At 40.4% G+C, this 11,221-nt stretch overlaps 1 protein-coding gene across 4 annotated transcripts in view; it reads left to right on the top strand.

Moving 5' to 3' along the window:
• MET (MET proto-oncogene, receptor tyrosine kinase) overlaps positions 1 to 11,221 on the top strand; it is a 105,277-nt gene that overhangs the window by 85,131 nt on the left and 8,925 nt on the right. For all 4 annotated transcript variants that reach the window (XM_045564000.1, XM_045564001.1, XM_045563999.1 and 1 more), the window contains 5 exons: positions 1,239 to 1,469; positions 3,368 to 3,448; positions 4,736 to 4,917; positions 7,826 to 7,935; positions 9,147 to 9,312. In XM_045564000.1, the coding sequence (XP_045419956.1) occupies positions 1,239 to 1,469; positions 3,368 to 3,448; positions 4,736 to 4,917; positions 7,826 to 7,935; positions 9,147 to 9,312 (770 nt within the window). The remainder of the gene's footprint in view (positions 1 to 1,238; positions 1,470 to 3,367; positions 3,449 to 4,735; positions 4,918 to 7,825; positions 7,936 to 9,146; positions 9,313 to 11,221) is intronic.

Raw genomic sequence — 11,221 nt, 5'->3', positions numbered from 1 at the left:
ACTGTAGGTGCCACCCAAAGCTTTTCTGGAACCACTTTTGAGATTCACTGCTCTGGGCAAGTTCATTTATTATCAATCCAACTGTTCACTGTGGAAAATACTAAAAATGCTTAAGTGGGGTTCGGAATAGTCAGTATGCCATCAGCTTTCTTTTTATGCCTTTCTCTCAAATTCTGATTCCCCTGCCCTTTTACAAACAATATCATCTTTTGGTGCCAACAGGGACTCTCCCACATAACCCTCTCCCTGCGTTGTCTACTAATACATGTCGATACCATGCCTACTTCATCTTCAAGTCAGCTGCTGCGGTTGTGATGCCCCCTCCTTGATATGTATGGATCTCAGTGGGGAGGGAAAAGCAACTGGTGGCTTCCTTGCCCTCTTTGGCACTTAAAAATTTACTTTCAGCACAATTCCTTCTTCCTGAAATGAAAAAAGTTTCTCCTTGTGAAAGGGAACTTTGCCTGAGGCTCTTACAGAGCTTTTGTTTTAAAGATCAACTTTTAAGGAATGCGCACCCCTTTCCAAGCGCTGTCCTCTGCACAGTGGGATGGTATACCAACCCAGCTGTAACCTGCCCTCTCTAGACAACAGTAACAGTAAATCCACTGCACCATTACCACACAGTGGAGAATTTACCACTAATGTGAAAAGCTTTCAGTTCTGGAAGTGTAGCCCATTATTTATTTCTAATCATACGTATTTTTTTCTTCCTCAGCCAGGAATCCACATAGGTTTTACACAATAGTAATTAATTCCATTAATAAATAGTAATCCCTCAAAACGCATCTTTTTCATTTTCTTACATTTGAGCTGGATTTTTGTGAGACTCGGCAGTTGCTTAACTACCTTTGCTGCTTCCCATTCTTAAGGACGTAGCATATTCAAAAATAAACTTCAAGCATGGCTTTTGCTACTGATTAAAAGAGAAATGTTTAAGGAAATGAAGAAGGTAAACAAGCTTTCAAAGTTAACACTTAGTCTACTTAAAAGAAAATCTGTAAACATTTTGTAAAATGTTTGTGTCTATAAGCCGCATCTTTTCCCAATGTATTAACATTTTTATCAAGCTGACTTCTTTGTAAAGGCTCTTCCTAGCCACATTCAATGATATAACCACCATTTATTTAGTTGTAAAAACTCAAGCTTTATTGTTCATTCAGTTTGCTGGCCTTGTTGCAGTCCCTGTTAAGTGAGGTGTCACTATTGTTCTCTAAGAATTTTGCTTTATCTTGCAGACCAGTTTCCTAACTCATCTCAGAATGGATCATGCAGACAAGTGCAGTATCCTCTGACAGACCTGTCCCCCATCCTAACTAGTGGGGACTCTGATATATCCAGTCCATTACTGCAAAATACTGTCCACATTGACCTCAGTGCTCTAAATCCAGAGCTGGTCCAGGCAGTGCAGCACGTTGTGATTGGGCCCAGTAGCCTGATTGTGCATTTCAATGAAGTCATAGGAAGAGGTAAGTATTTCCACTCAGCTTTTTGTTAAATACGATTTTCCAGTAAGCACTTTATCTTCTGCCTTTGCAGATTAGGAACTTAGACAATGGTGAGCACTGATAACCAGTGTGCCTGATTTGGGTTCTGCAGCCCTGCAAATCATATCCACAGGGATTTGCCCCTGTGCGTGGAAGCAATGGGATAACCTCCCAAACATACAAGAACTAAATCACATTTCTTCTTCATCTTGGTTATACTGGCAACTATGGTTTCTTGGAAGGTGCCATCTACTTTCTTCTAAAAAAATCATTCTTTTAAGTTCTAATATTTTCACTCATATCTCTCTCCTGTCTCTCTTTTACGACAAACTCTATGATACCTGGTTTATAGCAGTGTGTACACTGCTGGACAGCATCAGAAGACAGGGAATTTATAGCATTCCCTGATCTGAAGCAACATATATCATCTCCACAATGCACTCCAATTTCTTTATACAAAGAGGAATGAATATTTGTAATAAGCTAGCCAAGGCAGTAATCACAGCTAGCATAAACAGTATTTGAGGAAATGTTTAGCAGGAAAAGAAGCCAACCAGAAGCCAGGAACTGAACTCCACTCTTCTCTTGTATTTCCAAAAAGCTTTTGCCCTTAATACTGAATGGCCTCTGATCCCTTTTATTTTCTGTATATGCTGCAAGAGGTTGCACAGGCATCTGCCAGCGCGATGCAGGAGGAGCTGATGGGATGATTTGCCTTATGTGAACTTGAGGCCTTCTCATTTTCAGGTGGCAGCATCCACACATTCCTCTATCACACACTCTGGAGTACGTTCCTTACCATGCTTCTTCCCAAAGAATGATTTCACTGTTACCAAACATGTTTCCATGTCTCACGTCAGAGTAATATGTAGTTCCGTTATGAGCCTATAAATCCCAGTAATTGCACCAATTTTAGAGTGTGTGGCCTCACTAATTGTGTTCTAATTCTACACATTGTAAAATGAGAATTTTTTATCATGAACGGGGCTCAAATGGCAATTATTTCTCTTTTAAAGTAATAATTATTAATGATTTTGTAAATATTAGCTACTATTTATTTATATGTTTTGCTCCAGGAGAATGTGAGCACTCAAGAGCACAAGGTTTTATTTTGTTCACCTTTGCATTACCAGAGGGTAGCCTAATGCCTGACATACCAGGCACTCAGGGTGTCTTAGCTAGAAGGATGAATTAATTAATGACTTACACAGCTATCAGACATTTGGCACCTCTGGGGAAAATTACTGCCACTGGATGAAAGGCGACCATTGGGAAGATGATGTGGTTAAAGCCAGAGAGAACTGGGTGAAATGACTCAGAGTGAATTTGCTTCATTTGAGCAACTGCCTTTCAGTTTCTGCCAACCTGGGTTACGTATTAACCGGTGACTAATGGGGGAAATCCTTATTCTATAATACCAATCTTATTTCCGGTGGTAACATTTTTGTTTCATTTCAGTTTATTGGAATATAGGGAACTTATTTTGTTACATTGTTTTCATGTCAGTAAAACTTTATTTCCATATTTGAAAAATATGATTTAATCCTTAAAAATAACAACTATTTTTATGAGGCAGATGTTATTCCTGCTTTCACTGGTTCCACTATGGTTGAATATTTTGTTATATTAGCCTTTAATAACAGTCATATCACCTATAGCTTTTATCATATAATAATCATATTGCTTATATCCTTGGGTGAAATGTGTTGCATCTACATGTATACGCAAACACACACACAGAGTGGTGTTGTTAATCAAAAGTATTTTTAAAATGCACTTTTTGCCATATAGAAAAAAGGCCATGAAGGCCATGAAGGGCTTGACAAATAATTATTGCATGAACATTATGCAGCACTAACCAAGTTCCCTCTTTCACACAGGGCATTTTGGTTGTGTGTATCATGGGACTTTGCTGGACAATGATGGCAAGAAAATTCACTGTGCTGTGAAATCCTTAAATAGTAAGTTAAATTTTACTTAACAGTGGATGATACTTTTGGCGGTTCACAGACTAACAAATAGCTTATAATAAAATGTTGATTTACACTTTCCCTTGCAGAAAATTCAGCCACTGTCAAAATTATGGGTCTAATCCTGAAAACTTTGTTTGTTCTAAACTCCTGTTGTAATATATTCTCTGAAATTATCCCTCAGAGCACTCATAAGTAAGAATGTGAGAGAAATTAGGTTCTTGGATGAACTATCATTTAACTGTTTGGCTTTAATATTTGTTTTGCAAGTGACATTTATGGAAACTATTGGAAGCATGTTGGCACATACAGTAGTAATGACTCATATTACCCAGAGGCATTACTATAATTATTTTTTAACCACAGCTTCCATTAAAAAGATAAAAAGTGAAATAAGACAAACAGGAGAAAAATATGCTGGCAGAAAATTGAAAAATCAGAAGTATGGTAATACCTCATTTATCCGCATTTTTGGGGAATGAGGTATTCCACATAAATGAACTTCCTAAATAACTGAAACTTACCCCCTTTTAAATGCTGCAACATTTCTTAAAATTTTAGTGGTTATTGAGAAAATCTTTTTAAGATGAAATGCATACTCTGTTTAAGAAAAAGAGAATGCTTCCAAACATAAACTAAATCTTTATTGATGACCCAAGAGCTATAATTATGGCCATAAATTACTACCTTATACAACCCAACATACTCCACATACTAGAGTGTTCCTGGCTCCACCTTTGTTGAGAGGTCTCACATGCTTGCTTTTTCTACTTCCGTCTCTAATTTTCTACTTACAATTTGCAGCAGCCTGAAAAATGTGAACCAGCTATATTGCAAACATATTGGGATTAATAAGCTTTAAATGAACAAATGGAAAGCTTGCCTGCAAGATATATTATTGCTACAACTATTTCAGTTTTTTTTAATATAAATCTCCATGCTGAACAGTCTTCTGTATGATTAATTTTGTTGAAAGTGTGACCAAGAGGTAAATAAAGGGACAGTCTATGTGAAAACTAAGTAAAAACATTGGACTAAGTTTCTATGAGGCAAACTGGACTCTATCTTACAAAAGTGGGTGTAGGTGGTGACTTGAAGGTACGGTGCAAGGTGACATCATTCACTCAGATGTATTGTGAAAAGAACATGCTGAGGTTGAGGCCTCAGGACAAAATGTCAGCTCTATGGTTTTACATTTCGTTAATCTTCCTATCTAAACTTGACAAAGTATTCATTCCTCCATAATGAAGTTAATGTCTCCACCACTGGATTTCTCAGGAATCACTGACATAGGAGAAGTTTCCCAGTTTCTTACTGAAGGAATCATCATGAAAGATTTCAGCCATCCCAATGTCCTGTCACTCTTGGGCATCTGCCTGCGAAGCGAAGGGTCTCCCCTGGTGGTCCTACCATACATGAAACATGGAGATCTTCGAAATTTCATTCGAAATGAGACGCATGTACGTATACTGCCAAGCTTACTAACTGGTGAGCTAGCTGTAAGCCACCCATCCCTTCAGAATGGGCCTGCTTTGAGAATTTTAAAAAGCTATTAGCCACACATGCACATGTAGAATGTTGGCGCTGTTCAAATGTACCTCAAAATCTTCTATCCTGGTGGGAAATAGTGATACCTGGAATGGTTTCCGGGAGCAATGATTCTTACCTGCCCTGCAAGCAGCCTTGTTCTACCTTACCCCTGATAAGCATGTTTAGTCATCTTTGAGTTCCTACTACCTGCCAGAAACTGAGCACAGTGCAGGAGAAACAGAGGCAAAACAGCCCATATCGAATTTTAACTTCGGAAGACATTGAAGAATTAATTACAAATGAGTCCCTTGCTGTTTCTTGTACTTGTCACCCACTCTCTTACCTGAGGACATTTGCACTTGCTATTCCCTCTGCCTGGAACACTCTTCCCACAAATATCCACATACTCACTTCCTCATCTTCAGCTCTTTGCCCTAATGTCATCTTCATAATGAGGCTTCCCTGATCTATTTAAAATTGCAGCAGACCCACCCACCCTCCAGCCTTCTTTCCCCTGCTCTGTTTTCCTCCCTCACACTTAGCATCATCTGATACATCAGGCCTGAGCTGTCCAATACTATGGCCGCAAGTCATGTGTGAAAGGTGGCTATTTCAAATTGAAATGTGCCATAAGTGTAGAATGCATCCCAGATTCTGAATATATCATTTTTTAAAAATAAGGTAAACTATCTCATTAATGATTATTTATATTGATGACATGTTGAAATAATACTATCTTGGCTGTGTTGGGTTCAAAAATATATTGTGAAAATTAATTTCACCTGTTTCTTTTTACTTTTTTAATACGGTTACTGGAAAATTTTAAATTACATATGTGGCTTACATTATTTTTCTATTGAATAGTGCTTTACCAGACAATAAGCAAATAAATAATAGCTGTATATGTATATATGTCTGCATATGCATATACATGTGTACACACTCAATCCCATTGGAATGCAAGCCCATGAGCGCAGGGGGTTTTGTGTATTTTGTTCACTGCTGTGGCTCTAATACCTGAAATAGCATTGGGCACATAGCTCTCAGTAAATACTTGTTGAATGAATGAGCCCAGGGTTGTAAAAAAACCTGCTTAGGCTCTTGCAAGTGGGAATTTTCTCTAAGACATTTATGCCAGGACCTAACGGGTAAGCAAGTTTTGACTGGGCCAGGGCCAGGCAGGGTGGGGGACGGAGTCCCCAAAACTGAATTCACGGGCTCCTTCTCCATGGGAGCTAATGGAGCAGCTATACTGTTAATCAAAAACAACTTCATAAATATGGGGTCAAGTTCTCAGAGAAAATAAGCTTTGGAACAGTAAAGAAATATTTTGCATTCAGCCAAAAGAATACAACACTCCCTGGCAGTGAATATTTTGCTGATAAGGTGAATTTACCTTACAAGGCACAAAGCTGTCCTGACAGATCCCACTTTCCCACGTTAACTCTTGTCATTACCCTGGTGAATTAATCTGGTTGGATGTGCTACCTTCTCTAGGGTGTTATTCCCCCGGGGTTAAAGCATGATAGAGATTTACTATTATCCAGTATGGAATAGTGTCATGGCCTTTTTTGAACCCAAGGAGTCAATACTAATGACAACCACGAACACAGATGTGCCTTAAAGTGAGGCCTAAACCCCAAGGAACTGGCTTCTCTCTGCAGCCCTTCTTCCAGGGTCCCCACGGACTACCTCTTGCACTTACGAACTCCATAGGGGCAGCTGAGGAGACACCCTGTTCTAGTAGCCGGGCCCGGGTCAGGGCTGCCAGCCTGAGTGGGATCTATATCATTTCAGATACAGTTCTTATAGTTACTAAAGCCGTTCCTCTGTCCGGACAATTTTGTGGCTGGAGCTTGCGGAGAATGGGGTATCCTATTCTCCGTGTGGGTCCAGAGACCTCTGGAGTTGTGGGCTGGTGCTTTGGGACCAGCAGGAGGGCTTCAGATGTAACCGATGTCACTGCGGTGTAGCCTTTGCTGCCTAACAGACTTAGGTTAAAATCCTAACTCCACCACTTACCATCTGAGTGGTTTGGTCTCGCCCTGAGCCTCCCGTGTTAACGATGGGTTTCTGATGCTTTGACCTCTGGGGCCTTGCTGACCCGGAGGGAATGCCCCTCCCAGGGCTAGCTAATTGCTGGAGACGGTTAACAACTTGCCTTCCTTTCATATGCAGATCAACCAATCAAGAGCCCAGACTCTAGCCACCTCCTTTATTGGCCTCTCACACTCTGGGCCCCAATCCACCTACCCTAATCACCCCAGGGCAAGTATCAGACTCCTAAGGACAGCCCTTATACCCCAGAGCCAGTGGAAATTATTCAATTAGCCAATCCTAAACCTAATTTCCCTACCTAACTCGTTTCTTCCCATGGAAACTGCAATAAAGGCTCATGCCCTTGTTTCCCCTCACTCCCTCCGCCTCCCGCCCATCCCCAGTGCTTCCCCGTGTGGCCTGGCCTGACATGATATGTCCCCTCCTCTTGGAATCTGCGAATAGCAAATTATCTTTTCAATTGTCTCCTGATGTGTTGGCCTCATCATACCTGAAGATTAATAAAACCTATATTTTAAAACACTCCCATTTCCCCGTCTGGAAAATGGAGCCTGTAACACCTGCCTTACAGAAGTGTATGAGAATTAGCCATACTTTTTAACAAACATTTAACCCGGTGCTTTGCATTCAATAATAGATAAATGGTTGATGCAATCAATAGGGTATAAGTTATTTTTTGAGACTAGATAGTTTTTATAAATAAACATTTCAGAATTCTAAGATCAGAATTTAGAACAGTAGATACTTAGCTTATGCTTTTCCAACTCGCTTTGATTGCAGAACCCAACTGTAAAAGATCTTATTGGCTTTGGTCTTCAAGTAGCCAAAGGCATGAAATATCTTGCAAGCAAAAAGTTTGTCCACAGAGACTTGGCTGCAAGAAACTGTATGTAAGTATTAGAATGTCTGTGCCTGCGTCCAAATTAAGTGACAAGCAGCAATCTGTTTCCCACTGTTCTATGCTAGTGAGCTGTTTTCTCTTCTTATGCAAAAGTCCTTTATTTCCGTTACAGTTTTAAATCCATGTATAAACCCTGGGGATGTAGGCGGGGCTTTCAGGCTTTATCAAACAGAGAATGTAAAAAGGGATTCTCCATAGGGGGTCTTAAACAGCTGCTGTGTACGTTTGCTTTTCTTGGGCCTTCCCACCAGTAGCCCCCAGCCTTGTGGTTTCACACTGCATTAGTGTTTGGGAGGGAGAATTTGATCTCCGGCATTATACAGTGAAAAGGAGAGGGCTGGTAACACAAATACCAATATATTGCAACTTCCCAAGAGTGGATTTGAAACTGGCCTGCAGAAGCCCTACCAAAAATGGTATTTGGGAATGAATATACAAAGAACTTTATTTGTGTCTGGCTGCCTGACTGTATGACACAACAGTCAACAGTTTGTAATTGATTCAGTGCTTTCCCTTGCACAGCACTGATTCATGACTTACGGTATGTGTGAATGAAAGAGCTGTGCTATTAATTTCCCACCTTGGTTTTGGTCAATGTAACAACATAAAAGCCAGCTTGAACAAAGGATGCATAGCCCCAGTCAGCAGAAATTGATTTTTGTTGAACCTCGCTGTTTTTCTTCGATGCTCTATTGTGTATCCTAGTTCTATAATATCTCAGTGGTGAGGTATGTGAGTTTTATGTGTTAACCTAGCCCATTTGAGAATGGAAAACTAAAATAACAGCCGCATGTCAGGCTCTCGCATAAAACTGAGTATTGCTAATAAGTTGACAAGTGAAGACTGGTGATTGCTTGGGTAGTCACTTGGCATACTCTATTTAGTAGCCAAGGAAAGCTGGGAGGAGAGACAGCTATGCTACTTCTCCAATTCTCCATTAAAGCAAAAAAGGATTTTCTTATGCCATACCATGCATGATCTCTTTTCTTGGCCTGTTGAATTTGTAATGTAAATGTCAAACATTTTTATTCAAGAATTCTGTTATAATTTAGCATTAGTCAATAGAAGCCAGATGAAACGCTCCCTTCAGAAGTCATAGACTTCAAATACTGAAGCCGCTTGTTCTAATTTATAGATATTCATCATCATTGTAAATTATTCTGTTTCAGCCACCAGTAATAATTTTTGTCCTTTCTGTAGGCTGGATGAAAAATTCACTGTCAAAGTTGCTGACTTTGGCCTTGCCAGAGATATGTATGATAAAGAATACTACAGTGTACACAACAAGACAGGTGCAAAACTGCCAGTGAAGTGGATGGCTTTGGAAAGTCTGCAAACTCAGAAGTTTACCACCAAGTCAGATGTGGTAATGTACTGATCATGCCTGACTTTCTTCTCTTATTTTCACACCCAACTTTCTTTGTAGTTTTAGTTCTACTTCATTAAAAATAAAAAATTCACAGCACTAATTTCAGTTTTCTTCACATGTAAAAATGGACTTGATTGTCTGATAGGTACCCATAGTTTATTTTCATAAATTCACTCATTTATTCAAAAATATTTATCAAGAGGGGCACCCTGCTGGCTCCTTAGGAAGCCCAGAGCTGAACCAGGCATGAACCCAATCTTTCAGGAGTTTTAGCTTAGAAGGGAAGAGAAGAAATGACCATCAGTGACTGTGACACAAGTGGACTGGAATTAGCCCTGGCTCTCATAGCCCAAGGGTGGCAGGAATTCCACCTTGAGAAATCTGGAAGCTGTAACTGAGACAGGCCTAGCAGTGAGAGCATGGTCCCTGCACCTACCTAGGAAAGTTCCCTCTTTTATCTGCAAACGTCATCCTCCTCTCCCCACACAAGCTTCAAAGGGCATGCACCTGAGCCCTGAGGATGGGCAAGACACTCACCTGGACAGCCAGATCCACCAGACCTCCTTACACATTAAGGAGGAGGTGACATCTGAAACGGGCCTTAAAGTATAGCAAGTTTGTAATTGGGCAGCCGGGTGAATGGAAGTACCCATCCAGGTGAGGCAAAGGAACAGGAAGGTATGAGCATCTTTAAAGTTCTAAGCACATAGTACATAATTGGTGATTTGGCAAGAATGGAAGGCACAGAGGGACATTATAAGAAGAATTTGAGAAAAATATATTTATACTATTAAATCATAGAGGTCCTTGAAAACCAAACTGGAGAGTCTGGAATTTACTCTCTGGCCATGTGGAAACATAAAAATGTAATCAGATTAGATCGCAATCCTTCTTCATTCTGTAAGATGACTTGAAAGGAATGGAAGCAGGAAGATAAAGTGAGGGGTAGAACTTACATAGAAACGAGACTGGAAAGGAAAAGATGGAAGGAGAAGCCTCTCAGAGGTAGAATCAACAGTATTTATCAAGGAATTGATAAGAGCCAAAGATAAGCAGAGTTAATCCTGGTGCAATAACAAATATGTGAAGCACAGGAACAGAAGCAGAGTAAGAAGAAAAATAACAAGTTGAGCCTTGAACTTACTGGGTTTAACTTGGGAGTAGGCCATTCAGACCCAGAAGTCCATCAGGCAAATGGAAATGTGGATCTGCAGATTGTTAAACAGGTTGTATCACTCAGCTTGGGCTGCTGTAAAAATATACCATGGACTGGTTGGCTTAAACAATAGAAATTTATTTCTAACCATTCTGAAGGCTAGAAGTCCAAGATCAGGGTGCCAGCATAGTCAGGCCCTGGTGAGGGATCTCCTCCTGGCTTGTAGGCAGCCACCTTCTCTCGATGTCCTCCCATGGCCAAGAGAGAACAAGAGCAAGTTCTCTAGTGTCTCTTCTTATAAGGGCACTAATCCCGTCACGAGGCCCCACCCTCATGACCTCATCTAAACCTAATTACTTCTCAAAGGCCCTGTCTTCAAGTACCATCACATTGGGGGTTAGGGCTTCAACATTTGAATTTCCGGGGGGCACAGTTCAGTCCATAGCAGGGATCAAGGCTGGGAGTATGCATTTAAGAGTCCAAAATTCAGTAGAAATACATATATAAAGTGAGGGAGAAGATCAGAGCGGTAGGAGAACCAGGAGAGGAGACCACCATGGAAGGCAGAAATGATTCCACTTTATGACTTTTCTAGAAAGAGGCAGAACTATAGAGACAGAAAACAAATCAGTGGTTGCCTGGGGCTGACTGAGGGTGGGAATGAGGATTGACTACAAATGGGCATGAGGGAACTTTCTAGAGTGTTGAAGTGATCGAAAACTGGATTGTGATAACTGTACAACTGTATAA

The sequence above is a fragment of the Lemur catta genome, chromosome 11 (genome assembly GCF_020740605.2).
Source record: "Lemur catta isolate mLemCat1 chromosome 11, mLemCat1.pri, whole genome shotgun sequence".
In the NCBI taxonomy this organism is placed as follows: domain Eukaryota; kingdom Metazoa; phylum Chordata; class Mammalia; order Primates; family Lemuridae; genus Lemur; species Lemur catta.
This window is presented reverse-complemented; position numbering and strand designations above follow the sequence as displayed.